Source organism: Dreissena polymorpha, chromosome 4 (genome assembly GCF_020536995.1).
Source record: "Dreissena polymorpha isolate Duluth1 chromosome 4, UMN_Dpol_1.0, whole genome shotgun sequence".
Lineage (NCBI taxonomy): Eukaryota > Metazoa > Mollusca > Bivalvia > Myida > Dreissenidae > Dreissena > Dreissena polymorpha.
Genome location: NC_068358.1, coordinates 79,406,804 through 79,428,199, shown reverse-complemented (window position 1 = coordinate 79,428,199; position 21,396 = coordinate 79,406,804). Strand labels below are relative to the sequence as shown.

Here is a 21,396-nt window from a genome sequence, read left to right as displayed (position 1 = left end):
AAACATATCATTTGCTGAAAAAATAACAGTGTAAACAGAATCTCAAGTGACTTAACAAACACATAACTGGGATATGGATAATGTTAACAACCCAATTCACAGGTTATTTACATTTGATAGTTGAGTAATGATTACGGATTTCCATTCACCTGCAACTCTTTGGAAAGTGTTTTATGAAGGAGTTACATTCAGTAAGTTGTTTTTTTTCCATTACCAAAAAGCAAGCACAATCATAATCTTTGAAATCAGCAAGTTTTACCACAGAAACGCCCATGTATATTTTTACTGTTTTCTGAGCATCTATATTAGCATATAAGCTAGGTATCTTACCTTGAATGTCAATGAAGATTTCAAACATTGGTCAGTTTAACAATAGAATAAGACTTAGTATTCTAATGACTCAAACAGGTAAATAAGAAATAAATGCATAGACTATTATACTGAATTATTGATGTAAATAACAAGTAAATGCATAGCCTATTCTACTGAATATTGAAGTTAGTAAGAAATTAATACATAGACTATTCTAATTACTCATCTAAATAAGTAAGAAATATATGCATTGTATTTAATAAAGTATATAATAATTTACCAGTAATGCAACCAGTTAACTTCACTTTTTAAAACGAACATCCAACACTGCGTAAACATGAAGTCCACCTTTGGCAATACATGTATAGATATACAACTCTTCTTCAACATCAAATAGGCAAACACTGAACTAGTATAAACCAAGCATGTAGGTACATAGACAAGAGAAGACAGGATTAAATTCTAGTGTTTACCAAATGATGTACACAACATTAAATGGTTTAAATGTTACATCTAAGCACAAAAAAATTGAAGTAATTTTTATCAGCAACTTTATTTTCCAACCACAAAAATCAACCACAGAAACTGAACTATCTAAATGAAAACGCATATTTTAGGGAAAAAAAAACAAAAACAATTTATTGTATGAGTTTGTCTCTGTGTTTCCGAAGTATTAAGTCACTGTAAATCACAAGCATGATGTTTGCATTTAAGTTATGTTATTGCTTTGAACATAACAATTTTATTTCTCAGGTTTCCCACTAAACCTCAACATGAATTAAAATGTTAAGAAAAATGTAGGTATAACAAATTGAGAAATCATAGATAATGACATCAAAAATAATATAATTATTGTTACTACACAAACTGACATTGTGTAGTTGGTAGGACTTAGCACAGGAATTTTACTACCCATCATGTTTAATAAATAATATATTTCAACATTCAAATGCTTAACAAAATGCGTCCAAGATGGCCCTTAAAAAAACATGATTATCTTATGATGATTAGAACTTTTCATGAAAAGCATGGAAGTTGTAAAAGTCAACTCACTGGTATAAAGCCATTGTTTATAAACAGTTTGACTAGGAGGAAAGCATTGACAATTTTACAGGTATCCACAAAATAAAAGACTTTCTTTTCACATTGGATAAATACACCTAAGCCTGAAAAGAAAGAATGAAACCAGCAATTAAATCTCTGTCTTAATTGTTTATTCAAATTTTAAAAATATACACCTTTACCAATTTTTCTTCTTTATAAAGTACCGCAAAACTGCACTTTTACAATTAGGAAAACACAACCAATTTTCATATTGTTGTATAAAAAATCCCAATTGAATGTTTCCACATTTTTTTTAAATAAAATGCAACATTAAGTCAGTTTCCCTATGTAGCTCTGTGGCTTGAATCAAAGTAAATATAATATTGACAACTTGACAACGCCAAATTCCCAATATGAAGACATCGCGACACGAAATTTACCAATATCAGGGTTTTTTGCGCAAATTTTTCCCATTTTTCCAATGGGGAAAAAATCGTTTACCTTCACGCTGAATAAAATATTGCAATGATTGGTCAATTCCAATTTTGCATTGAAATATAGGGATATTCATGCATGCTTTCTAAATTTTTACTTTGAAATATGATATTTATACTCTTATAATGATGATGTTCATTTATTTAAGAAATAATCGACGTGTAAGCATTGGTTATTGTGGTAATAACCAACGGTTTGGAGTTCCGATGCGAAGTCATTAAACCACGAGGGCGTAGCCTGAGTGGTTTGGTAACAAGCGTCAGAACAATGAACCGTTGGTTATTACCACAATAATCAACGCTTACACATCAATTATTTGTATACTAACATGATTTCATTAATACGTTTTCCGCGATTCAAAGGTTATAAATGAGAATTATATTAACCGAACATCCTCCACTTTTCCGCGAAAACGTGACGTCACCACAACAATGACAAGGGATGTTTGTAAAACATGCATGCCCCCCATATGGGCTGTCAGTTGTAGTGGCAGCCATTGTGTGAATACGTTTTTTGTCACTGTGACCTTGACCTTTGATCTAGTGACCTGAAAGTCAATAGGGGTCATCTGCCAGTCATGATCAATGTGACCTGAAAATTAATAGGGGTCATCTGCCAGTCATGATCAATGTACCTATGAAGTTTCATGATCCTAGGCGTAAGCATTCTTGAGTTATCATCCGGAAACCATTTTACTATTTCGAGTCACTGTGACCTTGACCTTTGACCTAGTGACCTGAAAATCAATAGGGTCATCTGCCAGTCATGATCTATGTACATATGAAGTTTCATGATCCTAGGCCTAAGTGTTCTTGAGTTATCATTCTGAAACCATCTGGTGGACGGACCAACGGAGGGACTGACATGTGCAAAACAATATACCCCCTCTTCTTCGAAGGGGGGCATAAAAATCAAATAAATGACATCGTCTTCAATTATAAACAGTGGGCGAACAATCAAAGTGACGTCACTTTAAACAACCATTGTATATCGGTGTAATAACCCACGGTAAGCTCCCTTCTCATTCTAATGTGCATGCATGTGCGACTGTGGTAGAATATGTATTATAATATGATAATGGGGATAACATGATAATAGTATGACAACGTTAAGATGATTATTATTATAAAATTTTGCTGACAAAGACCAAGGGGACAATGGCTGTGATGGTAGTTTGGTTAATTTATTGTTAATGTTGATGGTGATAACACACATAATGGTGGCAATGTTGCTTTTTTGTTGTTGTTGTTAATGATGCAAGTGATGTTCAGCGACTGATGATGAGGACTGTGCTACAGAGAAGGATAACAAGAGCACCGCATAACGGGTGCAGTTTTGAATGAATGAAAGCTTATCAGGTTGTTTTCTTTTAGAGGTCACAGTGACCTTGACCTTTGACTTTGTTACCTCAAATGGGTGTGGCGTGTAGAACTCATCAAGGTGCATCTACATATGAAGTTTCAAAGTTGTAGGTGGAAGCACTTTGATTTATGAGCCAATGTAAAGGTTTTAGCACGACGCGGACATCCGACGGCAAGCTGGCTATGACAATACCTCGGGTTTTCTCCCAAAACAGCAGAGCTAAAAATGGGATATGGATAAAAATGGATATGAATAAAAATGTAAAAATTAAGTGCAGATGGATTATATTAAGTACTATTGCAATCTAGTTTTATTTTGATCACTATAACAAACTTCAAATACATTGCAAGTTATTAATACCAAAGTCTGGTTGACAGCGCAATTTGTTCATACCGTAACTTTCTTATGGGTGGAACATCAATGTTGGATTGAGACTGAAGTGTGGGGCAAAAAACAACTCAGTTTTCTTTTCAATAGTTGCAACATTTATACAAACTGAACACTAACATGTTGAGAGGTTTGTTGACACAAACAGTAATAAAAGGATTTGGTGAAGCATTGGTTCAACAAAGTCTATAATATAAGTTAATCAACTGATGATTGTTAAATCATTAATTTCCGCTTAAGTAACTTTGTTTTAACATTTATTTTATTATTTATAATAAATTTGATTGTCACCATGACAACTCCATATTTACTTTATTGAAGCTAGAATGCAAATATGTTTTTAAACTCATTAGTTTCAATGTGTTAATATATAAACACTTTTTGTGCTCTGCATGCATACTAAAGAGGTAAATTCTGTTTCCATTTTTTATGAATCTAGCCAATAACTAATAACAATATTTACACAATACATTCATCGACTATTCATCCTCTGCCAAAAAATCATACTTAATTGTTTACGCCAAGCAAAAACACACTACCTTATTATTTTGATTTTTTTTTTAAATTTTATTTTCCTATCAACTTCTTGAAAAAAAAACAACCTGAAATTGGGAAATTTCGTGTCGCGTTGGAAAGTATAGGTCTTTTTAATTTAATACTTGGTATCAATAGCACAAATCAACTCAAATATTGATTTACATTCATTTTGGCTTGAAGTGTTCAGTGTCAGTGCAAATTTTAATTGTTAACTTGCAGATAATGCACTTTTGGATTCCTTCCTTTTGGGAATTTTTAAAACTGCAATTGGGAATTTTGTAGTTGTTCTTCAATTGGAATGTACCTGTTACAGGTACTTTATAAAGAAGGAAAAACATCACTGGCTTTTGACAATGTGAAATACATTCATGGCCCATGTTCGAACTTGGCCTTAAGATCATCTAGATAAAACTTCTGACCAAGTTTGGTGAAGATCGGATAAAAACTACTTGAATTAGAGAGCGGACAACATGCTGAATGTTTAAAACGCACTAAGTGACCCTGCAGTGTTATTTTTCACCATTTTGGGAATGGGGCCAGGTCCCTTTGGATTGAGAAAATTCGCGGCATTTTGAGTAAAATTGGGAAATTAGTGTTGTTGTTGTTTTGCTAAGATATGCTTAAAAATTGAGGATACAAGTGTGTCCAGTATTATATTTACTAAGGTTGGTCTTATATGGATGGAGATGAACAAAATATTGGGATTAAAAAAAAAAAAGATTCTCGAAACCATCCAATGGGAATTTTTAGCTCCTTTTTGGGAAAAATATATGCTTTTTGCCATTGGGAATGGTTCCGGTTACCGGACCCGATTTTGAATGAAAAAGAACACTGCCCTGTGACCTACTTTTGGACACGGCACGACCCATATTCTAACTTGACCTAGACATCATCTAGATACAAACTTCTGACCAAGTTTGGTGAAGATGGGATGAAAACTACTTGAATTAGAGAGCGGACACCATGCTCAATGTTTAAAATGCACTAAGTGACCCAGTGACCTAGTTTTTGACCTGCCATGACCCATGTTCGAACTTGGCCTAGATATCATCTAGATATTAACTTTTGACTAAGTTTGGTGAAGCTCGGAAGAAAACTACTTGAATTAGAGAGCGGACACCATGCTCAATGTTTAAAACGTACTAAATGACCCCCTGACCTAGTTTTTGACCCGGCATGCCCATATTCGAACTTGACCTAGACATCATCTTGATACAACATCTGACCAAGTTTGGTGAAAACTCGCGGTCTTGAGGAATATTCGCTTGCGTCTTGAAACGATCTTCATATAGCAGATAAATGTTTTACAGGAGTTTTTATCTGATTTTGGGGAAAGGGCCTGGCCTTTTTTGAGGGGAAAAAAATAGCGCGAAATGCTGGATTTTGGGGGAAAAGACAACACAAAACGCCAGATTTTGGGGGAAAATAAGGCAAGTCTTAAATAATCAATTAAGCATATTTTACTGTTTTTAAAACAAATTCAAGCAAACAGAAAATTTAATTATGCAATATTTTTCTATTTTCTACACTGGATCAGGTTAACTTATATATTTAAAGGTTTAAAAAAAAAAAATATATTTTTTTTTTTTTGGGGGGGGGGGGGTGGGAAATGAAATCTAGGCAGTGTTTTTTTTACTTATAGGGGAATGGTGGCGGGGCCCATCTGAAGGGGAAAAAAAGCGTTGTTTTTTAGGAAAAGGGGAAAATTAAAAATTCACTCTTTTATTTGTAATGATATTTATTATTTGAATACACATGTTTGTATGAATATAATATTCACAGCAGAATGTCTCTGTCCTTTTTCTGAAATATATATCAATGATTTTTTCAACATTAGTTTCAGACAGTTCAGCTTTAATGCACAGTCTCAGTTTTCTTAGCCATTTTGAGTCGAATTGATTTTTTTTAAATCGATTAAATGGCAAATTTGAGCATTTTTTATCAATAAAATGGACCAAATTGGAATGTTTTTATCAACAAATATTGACACAATATAGATACATCAGGCCTTTTCCTGGCCATATTGGGAGACAAATGCAATTCATGTGAAAATTACACTGATTTGGAAAAAACTAATCTAATTTAATATAAACACTTTATAATAATTAAAAATCATATAAATTATAGTTATATACTTTGTTAGTTATTTATGAAATAAATTTGAGATATATTTGTCATGATTATTTTTTTTACTTCTGGAGGGGATTTTTTTTACAAAATGGGGGAAAAATATATACTCTTTATTGAGGGGAATAGGGCCGAATATCGGCCCCGAAATGGCCATAAATAAAAAACACTGCTAGGGGAAAATTTACCAGCTAAAGGGGGAACAAAAAACGGAGGGGAAAGAGCCGACTTTCGGCGGGTCACATAGAAGGAAAAAAAAACAGTCATATTTAACTTAACTTTATTGGACAACTTCCTTTTTATGGCGAAAATCCTTCAATATAATTTATTAACTGCCATAGAAACAAATCCAACACCACTGTTCGCCATTGTTGTTTATTTTTTCTCCAGGTAGATTTGAGGTAAATAGGTTAAACAGCACCAATTTTAAATTAAGCATGAATTATCAAAGCTCTGACATAGCCTTCAAAGTAACAATCAATAAAGTATTATAACAATTTAAATATATGGAATTTAAGACATCAAATAAAATAAATAGCACAGCTATTTTCAGGCAATGCCGTATTTTTTTGTAACGACAATTAACTGAACTATAAAAGTTAAAATATTTTTAAAGTCTGAGTTTTACAACATTTAATTACCAAAAATCGATCCCAATCTGTAGTAAGAGATGTTTTCTGTAAGATTTGACAAGTAGGTCATGAAGGTTTGTTTATAAACAAATTCCAGAGGGTGCTAATGAAATACTGCAACTCGCCCCAACCCGCAAGTTAACCGGGTTTGAGTATAGAAGGATTGCTGTATTGAAAGAAGAAGTCATGACAACACAGGGGTTTTTTTTAGAGAAAGGGGAAGACGCTGGACGCTGGGTGAAAGGGGAAAAAAGAGTGCGAAAGAGACATATTAGGGGAAAAAATAAAAACTGTTCATTTCAATGTCTATAACTCATCAAAAGAGGCTTGTCTCTGTCCTTTTTGTTCTTAAACACATTTAACACGTATTAAAGTCAAAGTCCTTAATAAAGTTGCAGGTTTAGATCTAATAATGGGAAATGTTTTCAACTATATTTCTGTACTGGGGCCGGGGGACGATGTCAATTTTGTGATTTCAATTTCATGATGAATGGGTTGACGAGCTTGATCTGCTACAGTATTGGAAGGGAAAGGTCAAAGGAGCGGCAGCTGCCGATTGTCTACTTTCACTTTCACAATGTTCGATGTTGATTACCTCAGAATCCTGCTGGGTTATAACGGTTTTCGATGATTCTTTCTTAAAAAATGCCTCGATGCGTTCAGTATCTTCCGAGTCCGAATGTTTTATTTTGTTTGTGTAAGAACGCCAATTGTGAGACATTTTTTTCTGTTTTCACGTTTATATCTTGGCTTGCATATAGCCCGGATGAAAATTTGACTGGTTTCCGGTATTTAATTGACGAAACACCTTTCTCGCGCAAGACCGGTACCCAGTAAAATAGTCACATGATTATTACGATTAGTTGTCCAGTTTACATGACGTAATTTAAGAGCTATATTTAGAATAACTGGGATTCACAGATTTTTTGTGTTTGTCTGGAGTCTTAATCGAGCGAAATCGTTGTCCAAGGTGCAAATTGGATAATTGTCGAATGCCCAAAGGAAAAATAAACATTTCTTTGAGAGAAAATATTATATTTTGGTGAAAAATTATATTTTTGGTGGGGAAATTGTATTTTGAGGGGAAAAATTCTGTGAGGGGAAGACGCCGAATATCGGCGTCACTTTCCTAGTTAAAAAAAAACCCTGCAACAATTTGATAAATTTGTCTGATTCTAGTTTTGCCTAAAAGAACGAAAAGATAATTATAAAATGTACTTCATACAAAAAAACTGTCATCAAGAATTATCAAAATGATGTCATAAAAGTCATCAGAATGGTGCAAATGAATTACACATGGTTTTATTTTGATCTGTCTCCAGTCATGCGTAACGGCAGGTCAGTACATGTCTACTGTCATGGTTTCATAAGGCTGTAACCAACAAAAGAAAACAAAACCAACGTTCAATTCTCTGCTTCTTTGATCGTTAAAGATAGAATACTTACATTGCTACTGTGTGCGTTGTTATTTCGTCCCCGATGAGCGTTATTTACTGTGGGACCGGTCTGCGATCGATAGGTGCCATTGGCATTGCCTTCAGAACGCGTTTTCGCAGATCCCGTGTGACGCTTTCGACGAGCATCGCTCATCTTCGGTCGACTTGTCTGTGTAGTTTGATTAGACAATCAAGCGATAATGCAGACACCTGAATAAGCAAGTGTTTTGAGTTCTTTAAATATCGCAAAATTCCAAAAATTTGGATGAATATAAGTGTTTAAGCGCGGTAGAACCGGATGTTTGGCCGCTTAGGTCCTCAGAGACAAAAATATTTCATATCGATCGGAGTTAGCTCCCTTACAAGAGAAAGCAGTGGCGGGATTATCTGAATTTGGCGTTTATTCATTTTATAATTGAACATGAACGAAAAGCGAATTTCGGGTGTAATAAAATGATGCTTTTAATCGTTACTGCCTTGTATGCCCCCCCCCCCCTTCGAAGAAGAGGGGGTATATTGCTTTGCACGTCAGTCCGTCGGTCGGTCCGCCCACCAAATGGTTTCCGGAGGATACTAAAGAACCCTTAGGCATAGACGTAGATCTGCCTTAGGCCTATGATCATGATACTTCAAAGGTACATTGATCATGACTGGCAGATGACCCCTTTTGATTTTCAGGTCACTGGGTCAAAGGTCAAGGTCGCAGTGACTCAAAATAGTAAAATAGTTTCCGATGATAAGTAAGAACGCATAGGCCTTAGATCATGAAACTTCATAGGTACATTGATCATGACTGGCAGATGACCCCAATATATTTTTAGGTCAAAGGTCAAGGTAACAGTGACTCGAAACCGAAAAATGGTTTCTGGATGATTACTAAAGAAAGCTTAGGCCTAGGATCATGAAACTTCATAGGTGCATTGATCATGACAGGCAGATGACCCCTATTGATTTTCAGGTCACTAGGTCAAAGTCACAGTTACTCGAAACAGTAAAATGGTTTCCGGATGATTACTCAAGAACAATTAGGCCTAGGATCATGAAACTTCAAAAGTACATTAATCATCACTGGCAGATAACCCCTATTGATTTTCAGGTCACTAGGTCAAAAGTCAAGGTTACATACTCTAACATATTCACACAACTAAAACTGACAGCCCATTTGTAGGGCATGCGTGTTTTACAAACAGCCCTTGTTAAATTTGCTATATAACGTTAATTAGTTTTACGTGTGTTGAGTTTACGTGTGCAGAGTTATGCAGGTGTACTGTATGCTTAATATTGGAAATTCAAGAATCTAATACCATAGACTGCAGACCGTTACCGAATATCTATAATAAGTCAATTAAATTCCTACGGGAATATTAATCAACTCTTTATATTTTCAACATTTTATAAGGCAAAATTTGCAGTGATTGAAACTAACTTCTTACTATTGATTGCCCGCACATAGGAGTACGTGTCTGAACTGTTCCCGTTTTCAACCATTTTGAAAGAGACATTGTTTGATTGAGCTTTGCTAGTTAATACCATATGTTGTTTTCTTGTGTTTGGGTAATAATACTTTTTAAATCAAGCACGGTATTTAAACTGTACATCAACGATTGTTCTCTTTTACGTGACGTCAAATTAAAAGTTTGCAGATGTATCACATATGTCAATTAGTGCCAATTAAAATTAAAAGAGACAACGGTTTTCACACGTTATTTTGGGGACCTTATTACTCAATTGTTACTACTAGGTGATCGATTGCGCTGAGAATTGCAAATATTGTCAAAACAACATTGATGGCAATTAGCGAGCGGGGACAAACAAGTGCGCCGCTTTATCGCTCTTATTGACAATTATCGGCAACACTTTCATGCTTCAGTGCACATTAACCTCAAGTCTTGCTGTCAACACAGATTAGCAGATTATGCTTCGTTATTACTCTTGTTGTTTTAATAAAAGTTAATTTATTATGACGGTCAGTCTTCCCCCAAAAAATGATATCCACGAAATTACGTGTCAACGAATTAGTTGTTTTTTATTAAACCACGAAATTTCATACCAACGAATTTCTATACGTTTACAGTAAAGAATAATGAGCCCAGAAATATGTACATGTGTATATTATACATTCTTTTAATAAAATAATAGAATATTAAATAAAATTGCTGACATTACACATGTTCAATGCATGATGTACAGGTATTATTATGAGCCTGAAGTGAATCATTTCCTATTCCTATATAATGAATGTTATTTAACTAGTATTGATCCATGGTGGTCAATTGTTATTCAATTTTTATTGCACTGAATTGTTTTAAGCTTTAAAAAAAACAAGTTACCCGGCCGGACTACCAAATTCGTAATTGAGTTGCCCAGGCCCAAATCTACTTGCCACGGGCTACAGGAAACCACTAATTTCCATCCCGGATTTGCAAGAGTTAGCCCTTTATAAAAGAAGCTCTCAATTTGATTAAAACCTATCATTTATAAAACTAATCTATTAGAAGATTTTGTGCTCAGTAGAATTAACTGTTCATAATAATAATTGTTACCGTTAATAATTTGTTTAACAGTAATTTCAATCACTACTGCAGGTGTTTTCCAGTCAAGTTTTGGTGAGTAAAAATGACCTTGCCCAGCTTGCTACAGAGGTTACACAGCTCAAACAGACCTTGCCACTTGTCCTGAGCAAGCGCATAGCAGACTACCAAACTAGGCTGAGTGGGCTACGGGATGGTGTGTAGTACATTTTTCTTTTCTTAAGTGCATCAGGAAATTCCCATATAGCCTTCAGCCCCAGGAGGTATGTTAGTTGGGTTATGTGGGAAAGTGCAATATATAGGAGACGCCCTGTTCCTGGGATGACCCTGAATCTTTTAGTGCTTGATGTAAAGTGCCTTGTATAATGCCCCTTGGTTAAACATATGAGAAAGATGAGTTAGTAGGTAAGGGTTGAGTAGGGGATCGAACCTGTGATTATTTAAGCCTCTTTTAAAGACTTGAATTATGCCAGACTTTGCCAGAACCCACTAAGCCTAAGGTTAAACAAAAGTGAAACATTTTATGCACCAATTGCAGTTTCATTCCAAATATAATAGTTGATATATGGTAAAGTTGCATTATCCCTATTTCCATCTTTTATGGTCCAAATATTTTCCTCCTTTATTGAACTATTTTTGTTAAAATGATTATTTGAATTTTCTATTTCAAATTTATGTCTATTTCAAAAAACAATTTTAGAACCTATAACGCTTTTCACAACTTATCAGCAGTGTTTATATCGAAGTCTTGCATAAGTATTCATTGCTGTACAGTGTTTCCCCGCCTTCTTTTGTTTTCTGGCTTACCAAAGTAGTGCTGATTGACACACTTGTTAATAATCAGCATTAACTGAAAACATATATCGCACATTTCTAAGTGGTTATTGCTTTTTTGACTTGATGCATATTGACATATAAAATCATATTACTTCCTGAATCAAGAAATTCTTAATCGTTTACACTTCAGAGTTTTGCTATGAAAAACTGGGTTGAAAACAGAATCTTGTTAATGTTTAGTTTAAAACATGCTTGATTGCATGTAAAGCCAGAGGCTTATTGAAACGCTCTCTAGTCCGTTGCCTGGGCCTAGAATCAGTAAATGGTGTCTTTGGAGGAGATCTAGAGAACACTCCCCTTATGGGTATAGAACCCATGACCACCCAGTCGCTAGGTGGAAACCATATTTAATATTCCACGGCGACCTTTGACGTTTGGTAATGCTGATTGAAAGTTTATCCTTTTGTGCATATGTGAATCCTGAAGTGTCAGTTTGTGCCAAAGGCAGTAGCTACTGAAATCACTTGAAGCCTTCCTAATGTTAATCGATCCTCTGACTTTTTATCAATTTGTTTTGTGCATTTTGTTTTTTACGTGTGCTTAAATAACACTGATGCACAAATGGTTAAACTGTAGGTGAATTTAGAAAACAATTTCTTTTTTTCCAGAAAATGACCATCTTCTGGAGCAAATAAGTAAGCTTACCTCAGAGAAGGACCAGTGGAAAAACAAATATGAGACAGCAGTGGCCGACACACAGGCTGAGAAACAGGTGCCCTTTCAATTATCATAGATAGCAAACAATACTCATATTTAATTGGTTCAGCCGGCTACGTCAGTTAGTTGAGTGCCAGATAATAAAGAAGGTAGAATTCCTGGCCTGGCCACAGAACTTTTGTGGAGATTGGTAATGAAATCTTGTCTATGGCCATTCTTTCTCTTCTGATTTAAGAAGGGCAATAAATGGCAAATGGTACTTAGTACAGGGTGCAGAATCAACGGGGTTTTCAGGGATTTACACACAGACTGGACAGAGTTTAATCACATCGTTAAGAACTTTATTTTTGCAAATATCTTAAGTTATTGTTGTGTTTTTTTTATGGCAGTTTCGGGGCCAATATTTGGCCCCATTCCCCTAAAAAAAGAGTATATATTTTTCCCCAATTTTGTAGAAAAAAATCCCCTCTAGAAGTTTGAACCAAAAAAAAAATTATTTTTTTTATTACAAAGAACTCTCTAATGATAAAAAATATATCTCAAATTAATTTCATAAACAACTAACAAAGTATTTAAAAAAATAATATGATTTTGAATTATTATAAAGAGTTATATTAAATTAGTTTTTCCCACATCTGTGGACTTTTCATATGAATTGCATTTTTCCCAAAATGGCCAGGAAAAGACCTGATGTATCTATATTGTGTCAATATTTGTTGATAAAAACATTCCAATTTGGTCCATTTTATTGATAACAAATGCTCAAATTTGCCATTTTATCGTTTAAAAAATCCCAATTAGACTCAAAATGGCTAGGAAAACTGAGACTGTGCATGAAGGCTGAACTGTCTGAAACTAATGTTGAAAAATCATTGATATATATTTAAGAAAAAGGACAGAGACATTCAGCTGTGAATATTACATTCATACATACATGTGTATTCATATAATAAATATCATAACTAATAAAAGAGTGAATTTTTTATTTTCCCCTTTTCCTAAAAAACGACGCGTTTTTCCCCTTTGGACAGGCCCTGCCACCATTCCCCTATTTGTAAAAAAACACACTGTATTGAAATATGTTCGCAAAAATCTATATTGCATAAAAGACAGTTTTTCTTGCAGTTTTTGCAGATAGCTTAAGGTATAAGAATAAATCCTTGCATACATCTGAAATCGGTGACACAAATTCACATTGCATGAAACTTTATCATGTAGAATGAATGCAGTAAAAATGAAATATATGCTTTATTTGTACTTTTCATAGGTTGTTTCTCAGTTCTCACTTTGCCTGAGGATCTCCCAACTCAGCCACAACTATTCATAAATATATATGAGAGATTTCTCAAGATCTTCTGGTAAGATGCATAGTACTTGTTCTAAATTGGACACAGACTTGAGAGTTTCTTCATTAGCCTGAAGCTTTTGATGCAATCAAGCAGAAAATTGGAACTAAATCCTTACTTTGATATTGTTATTCACTGGTTCAGGAGAGCCTCCGTCTGCGCTGTGAGGTGCAGCAGTTGGGTGAGCAGCTGAGCCGCCAGTCCGACTACTGTGCCAGTCTAGGGAGCTCTTGTTGCACGCTGCTGTGGAGAGTCTCCAAACGAGATGACTGCATTCAGGCCATACTGGCAGGGGTTGGTACTTTAACAACATGTTTTCAGCAATTTTCCACCCGACATAGGGATATATTTTTCTCAAATATGAATAACAAAGTCCCCACTAACAGAAGAAAAGAACGAGAATGTAAGAATGTATGTTTATTTTAGTTAATCAATTGTTTAAATGCCCTGTAATATTGTTTCCATTTATTTCAATAAAGTATCTATTAAAAATAACTAGATTTTCCCTTATGTAGGTAAATAAAAAATCTTAAATTACCCACTCATAAGTTATTGTGCATAAAAATTCCCCTGAAGGGCTCATGCCTCCAGGAGTGAGATTATACTCTGATTTTTTTTAGATAATCAGTCTTCTCTTCACTTTACCTTTAAATTGTCTTTTTTAAGTTCTTTTTCACAAAATATAAAATATTATAGGCATGCACATCCGTCTGTCCGTCTGTGTGAAGTTTCCTTCCTGAGCATATAGTTTGCCATTTATTAATAGATTTTTTTTTAATTATTAACGGCCATAAGTGTTTACCATATAAGATGACATGTTGCGTGTAACATGTCCCTACCTTAAAGGTCAAGGTCACTTCAAAATTGACCATAAAACAGATTGAAAATTCCTGTCTCAGCCATAACATTACAATATATTAATGAATTTTTAAATAACTAGGTCTTGGTCAAAGTCAATATTTGCCTTTTTATCAGCTGTTCTTTGCCACCAATACCACCACATAAAGAGGTAAGTATCAACGGTATGCAAAACAATATTGTGAACATACTGGTTAGCGGAGTTTTAAGTGTAAAAAATAGAAATGACAGGCATCTATACTGTATGGACACATGTCATGTCATTAAAAACATAAGTAATCATTACTTTTTTAACTATATTTCTTATAAGGTGTCATTATGTTGTTTAGACAAAGGTCGATGAGTTCCTATCGCTAGTATCCAGCACCCTGGGTAGCTACGTGGCGGCGTATCGCGCTGACTGGCCCAAGGACAGCACCGAGGAGGCGCAGTTCATCCTGGCTCTAACTGGCACCATCACAAGTTAACACTCGCATGTTTCTTATAGATCTTTAGTCTGTCAAAATTTAGTTATTAAATTAAAAGAAAGGCAGCAGTATCAACTAGTAGAGGCCAACAAACTCATGTTTCCATTATTGTGGACCATTAGACTGTCCGAAAATATGCATATTTATTATTATTGTACAACTTAATCTGCACCACCTGGAGAGAAACATTATTATACTCTCATTTAAAAAAAAAGCAGCATTATGGAACACAAGATTGGGCATGCCTCAGTTGATGGGTGGCAGGAAATATTTTTCCAGAGCAAAACCAGGACAGATTTTCTAGAACTTGCCAATATTAGCATGATGAGACAAAGTGTCCAGCTTAAAAATCAAGTCCCAAGGTCTAAGGTCAAGGTCAGAACTCAAGGCCAAAGTTTAAATTTAGATATTTTCATCACCATAAATAGATTTGTATATAACTTGCATCAAGAAACCATCATTATAAGACAGAGATTTTGGCCCAAGAAGTAAGTTTCTTGTACTTAAGTCAAGGTTCAAAATCAAAAGACTAATTTTGGTATTTTCAATACCCGTAAAAGAGCGTTTTGCATGAAGAGGCATTTTTGCAGACAAAAGGCAGTTTCCAAATGTCAAGGTCTAGGTTACATTTCAAGGATAAACGTCAAATTTAGGAAATAAGTACTTGACACTATCCGGAGAAAAACTTTCTCCAGCAAAGAGACAGCATATTTTTGTGCCCATGGCACGATTGTTATAAAATGTGGTCCCTTAGTTATTGTAAGCAACCAATTGCAGAATGTCCTCTATGAAAAAAGTATTGATAGAACAAATGTGAGCAACTTATATCAAAATGTTAATACACTAAAACAACTAAACAAAGTACGTACACAACTCTTTAACATATTTCACATTTAAATTCCTAAAAAAAATGTGGTTGAGTTACAATCTGCATAATTTGTGCTGCTTGTCTGTTAAAAAAACTTCATTGTTGAATTCACATACCCGAAAAAAATTTTTACAGGTAAACAATTCTTAGTAAAACACTTAAATTTGAAAACTTACAAAAATAATTAGATATTATGTCTTGTAGAAAGTACTTTCACTCTTAGCCAAACATGGAATATACAGATAAACAATTCTAAGTTCAATTAAAAAAATTACAAAAAAACTAGATATTGTGTCTCATAGAAAGTACTTTGACGTCAACCCTTTCAGATATCGCAGCTTCAGCGTATGGTAGGGATGTCCTGTGCACCAATACCATGGGACGCCAGGTCCTCGACACCTTCATCACCGTCCTGACAGAGGCACCTTGCAGAAAAAGTGCACAATTGAAAAAGTATACAAACTGTTACTTATTCAGATTTTTTGGAAAACCTGTGTTGCTATCAGTAGGGTTAGATTGGTTTATTTAAAAACGTATTGACTGATCGAGGTATATTATGTTTCAATGCCTTTGTACATTAAACTTATGCAGGGATGTCTCTATGGATTTTTCAGTAGGAAAACGAAAATAAACTGATAATTAATAACTAAACATTATCTTTCTTTAAACTGGATGCCATTGTTTTGTTACAAGTTCATAAGTAAGGATATAAGAGTTTTTTGGGTTTTTTCACCTCAGTAACAAATATTGTTTTGTTTTATTTTGTCATTTGAACCAGATCCTGGCAAAATTGGTCTTATCCGAATTGCAGTTAGAATAGCTCCAGCCAGCTTGGGCAATCACGCTGTCTGGTCTGTAGCTATGCTGTCTGCTATGAACAGGTGAAAATCTGCAGATATTTTAGTGTTCAAGAGAAGAGGAAATTGTATGTGGTATGTGTCTGTGAGTTGATGGGGGGTATTTCCAAAGAAGTTTCAAACCATCAGCATTTATCTCCTTGGTAAAATCAGTTCATTATTAGATGGCATGAAAAAGAAATTGATGTTACAACTGGTTGAAACAAGCAGAAGGTTTCATTAGGTGACGATTTTGTCAAACTGAAGTATGTTATAATCGTGAGGTGCAAGCTTTGACATAAACATATAAATTATAGAAATGGTTGTCAATATTCTTGTTTCTATCTATTATAATGTTGACAAGTATAAAATAAAATGCAAAATGTCCTTTTTTACTAGTTATTGATGTGAACCTATATGTACTTATATCTTCCTTGTCTTTCTTATGAACTGTTTTAAAACTGCTTATGAAGTTATGAAGAAACAGTGTTGTTAAACTGACTCGCTCAATGTAGCATTATTAAGAGCATTGGACAAGAAGCTTTGATACTGGCTTAGAAGTTCCTTTTTTTTCAATATTTGCTGTTTTTCGCCTACATAAAGTCAACCAAGTGTTCTTGGTCTCATTAGCAGACAGGGTAGCTCCTGACTAGAGTGATTGATTAGGCAGACTGATCTACCAATACCCTTACCGCATATGGCATAAGACCCATTTTTGCATGACTCAACACATTTTTTGACAGATAGTTCCTTTTTCAGTTTTGTGCTGATGTGCCTATATAATGTGAGCATCAACCAGAAAGGGGCAGCATTGCTCGAGGGAAAGTCTGGACTGGTCTCACTCTGTGCTTGGCTACTCCAAGGTTGTCTGGTTCTGTTTTTGCCAATCAATCTTACATATCTGGCAATATTAAGTTACATCAATTACAAATGACGCATTTTGCATGTTTTTCCCAATACGAAAGTGTATGTTCTTGAAATTTGATTTCAAGGGAATGATATATATATATATAAACAAAAACAACATCAAACAAAATAAATGTTTTTATATTTATTTGATGCATCTTACAAATGTACAAGATAAAACATAGTTTGATGATTTGAGGCTATAATTATTGAATGATCACTCAATTAATCCAGTCGTGGGATAACTGGGCTTGATCCATGTGCATTAAGAGTCATCCCAGATTAGCCTGTGCTAATCAGGGACAACAGTTTCCACCTGAACTAGATTTTTTGAAGAAGAGACTTCTTTTTAACAAAAAATGCCATAAACGCAGAAAGTTTCGTCCCTGATTAACCTGTGCAGCCTGCACAAGCTAATCTCTTATGACCTTTTAAGCATATGCATAAAGCCTAGTTTTCCTAGAATGAGGCTCCAAGTATGTTTTTATGTAAAACGTGTTCATTCAGCTATGTATGTCACACTTATAGAGGAGTCCAATTCAGAGCTGCGTCTCAACAGTCTACGACTGGTGCAGTCCCTGGTGTGGGAAAACAAGAACCCGGCACTTGTCAGGGAGTTACGGGAAGTGGTGGGTAGTCTTTGCTTTTATTGATATTTGGAAGTCATGACAAAGCTACCTCTTAAATATATGATGTTAACACTGTTATGAATTGATTGACATCATTAGACCACATATGTGACATATTGACAAGGCCTTCATATAATTAATTAACCCTTTCCCACCCAGAAGCAAAGTGAAAACAGCTTTTGCAACCAGCATAAAACCAGAACAGCCTGCTAGTAAATTGCAGTCTGTTCAGGTTTTATGTTTTTTGCTGCTCATCCGTATCTAAGGGTTGCAAATGAAGCGTTTAAAACTTGAATCTAGAAAGAAAGGTCTTTTACTACATTTTACTTTCTAAGGGACTTCATATGCATCACAATACATATCTAAGTGGTAAACAGTTAAGAAGTGGGTGATCATAGCTTGATATGCCTTTCAGTTTGTCTGAGGTTGTCTGTCCAAGGATTTCAAGTTATCTGATTGGATGATGCAAGCGTATATTATTAGATACCATTGCAGAATGATCGTAAATTATATGTCAATTATATTTCAGAAATCAATGCAAATATTTATTTTGTATGTAGAATGTTTGGTTGGATATCATAATTATTATAATTTTTATTTTAACTTTTATTGCAATTATGATTATGATGATTATTTTAATAATTATGCAATATACAATTTCGATTGATTTCAAATCGTAATACCTAATCTGCATAAAATTGGGGAAATTGGGATTTTGATGTGCAAAAATACCATGTTTTACTTAAATTCAATGAAATGTAAATATTTAGGCCATGCATTCATGTATGAATATCTTTAAATGCAGACATGCAAGATATATTGGCTACAACGAAGCAAACCTTATCAAGTATTATTCTGTACTGTTGAATCATTGATTTACAGCTCCCAGTGTCTGCCCTAGAGACACTTTCCAAGGACAGTTACTCTGACATTCGGGAACTAGCCCTCGAGCTGCTGTCTGATATCAGCAGAATATGTACTGAGGATTGAAATTATCCTTCAGCATATAACTTATGCCTTATCATGTTATGGCTTCAAACCATTTTGATTTCAAGTTATAGCTTGTCTTTTTAGCTCAACTGTGCACAACTTGCTTGGGGTCAGCTTGTGGCATCACCTTTTGTCTTTCGTTTGTTGTACATGGCCTGTAAACAACATCTCCTAAATCATTAGGCTGATGTTCACAAAACTTTACATTAATGATCCTTGGGTGACTGCTTTCAGAGCTGTTCATACTGTTCTTCTATTCAGAATATAGTTCAGCACAGCTAAAATTGATTTTGAAAAAAAATTCTTATAAAATCTTCTCATCTGAATCCGCAACACTCAGATTTTTTATAATTGGTATGTAACATAGTATCTTTCCTCTGAAAAGTATGTTCAAATAATACCCTTGAGATCAAAACTGGCTACGCCACAGGGTTACATGATTGTTATAAATGTATTGTGATTTTTTTTCTGAAACAAAATGGCCAAGGGATGTTATATTTGGCATTTAACATCATCTACTGCTCGTCTACTAAGTTTCTTCTTATCATGCCATGGTGGTCAAAAAAAGCCATGCCTGCGTGTCTGGAGATTAATATTTTAAATAGAATTTATATTTGGTGTGTAATATCCGATTATTGTATAAAAATATTTTTCAAATCATGCCATTGGATTTAAACGGGCCACACCCCATCACAAAGTGAGCGATCTAGAGCCGTTTTGTATCTCTTTTTCTAATTCAAATTATGCCAAACTATTGCTTCTGATGGCAGAAACTGGAGAAATACGTTAATAAGCATATGTGTCACATTCAAATGTTTGTTTTTTTGGTTGTTATTGTCAAAATGTTTTTGTTTTCAAAACCCATTACGTATAAAAATAACAGCAAGTAGTGCGCAATGGCCTATGCTATTAGAGATTCTCTGTATGATATTAACTTCTGGCATATCTATATTCATTTCATATGCAGTTTTTGGTGGGTTTTTATAGTTGCTTTAAAAATCTGAATATTTAAATTTGTATTGGTTTTTCATAAATAAGTTAATGTTGGTGGTGTCATTTTAAAGCCAGGATGTCGCACTTTGAGGTGAAAATAATTTGTTTAAATGTTAATAAATTGTGTTAAAAATATAAAAGTATGTCTTCCGAGTAAGTTTTCTTCATAAGCATTGAATATTCATGTTGGCACTCTTCTTAATGTTTTACACAAAACAAATTTTGTAATTTAACTGTGTTCAGCTATTTATTTTATTGTCACTTATTGAACTTTGATAGATTGATTTTATGACAAGCTTCATGTCTGTTACTTTCGTTTGTTTGTTGGTTCGTTCACTCATTCATTCATTCATGCATTCATTAATTCATCAATACATGCAACCACTGAACATAGAGAATACTAGGTTAGCGTTGAATACAGAGTTTATGTTGCGAGGCTTAGAACGCCAGGAGCGCGAGCCTTGGCGAGCGCTTTCGGTGTTCGAGCCGAGCAACATAAACTTTTCTGTATTCAACGCTAACCTAGTATTCTATTTATCCCATTTTTTTCAACGTGACATTTAAAATAAATAGATCTAATAACCTTAACAATAATTTTAATTCATTCTTAAAAGTGCTTAAAATCTAACGAATGCAACCATGCGTGATATACAATGTATTTGTTCTGGTACGCAAAATAGTCTTTAAAAAATTCACACAACAACTGCACAACGAGAAAAAACATGACCATATGCCTCGATTCAATTTTACACAGCATGCACAATTTAATACATTACGATCGCGAAAGGAGGATTTTATTCATTTTATTTTCGAAAGAAAATGATCAAAATCAAATATGGCGGCGATTGCTCCTGACAAAATGATGTTGATGCCAACATACATGTTCATGTAGATTTACACACAGAGTCGTTCTAAACATATAAAAAACTACTCGCCTTATTTGTTCATGCACGCTGCAGATTTTGATGGCGTCTTGATCTAGCCTTCACATCCTTTAGTTTGCGATCCAAAAACAAGCTGATCCGTAAAAAAAATATTAAGCTTTGAAACACTTGTTGCAAATGGGTTATTCTTACTGAATAGACTTTCTTTGATAAAATCACAAAGACAAAGTTTATTAATCAAAGAAAATACCCTTACTTTTAC

At 34.5% G+C, this 21,396-nt stretch overlaps 2 protein-coding genes across 6 annotated transcripts in view; one reads left to right on the top strand and one right to left on the bottom strand.

Moving 5' to 3' along the window:
* Window positions 1-8,659, bottom strand: part of LOC127876711 (S phase cyclin A-associated protein in the endoplasmic reticulum-like) — a 98,735-nt gene extending 90,076 nt beyond the window's left edge. For 3 of the 4 annotated variants that reach the window (XR_008048041.1, XM_052422120.1, XM_052422122.1), the window contains exon 1: window positions 8,343-8,659. Coding sequence is in view for 2 of the 4 variants with exons in the window: in XM_052422120.1 (XP_052278080.1) it covers window positions 8,343-8,486 (144 nt within the window). In the remaining 2 variants the exon portion in view is untranslated. Of the gene's footprint in view, window positions 1-592; window positions 710-8,342 lie in introns of those variants that run through there. The other variant, XM_052422126.1, reaches the window with a different exon arrangement.
* On the top strand, window positions 22-20,390 carry LOC127876712 (heat shock factor 2-binding protein-like). Of its 2 annotated transcripts, none has more exons than XM_052422128.1 (9): window positions 22-191; window positions 10,918-11,059; window positions 12,309-12,412; window positions 13,848-13,997; window positions 14,891-15,023; window positions 16,226-16,349; window positions 17,492-17,595; window positions 18,167-18,267; window positions 19,150-20,390. In XM_052422128.1, exons 1-9 carry the CDS (start codon window positions 174-176, stop codon window positions 19,255-19,257), a joined length of 984 nt encoding a protein of 327 aa, XP_052278088.1. In that variant the 5' UTR covers window positions 22-173; the 3' UTR covers window positions 19,258-20,390. The 2 variants fall into 2 exon arrangements, with proteins under 2 accessions (XP_052278088.1, XP_052278087.1); XM_052422127.1 differs by lacking the exon at window positions 22-191 and adding an exon at window positions 8,646-8,777.
* Window positions 20,391-21,396: the final 1,006 nt, after the last annotated feature.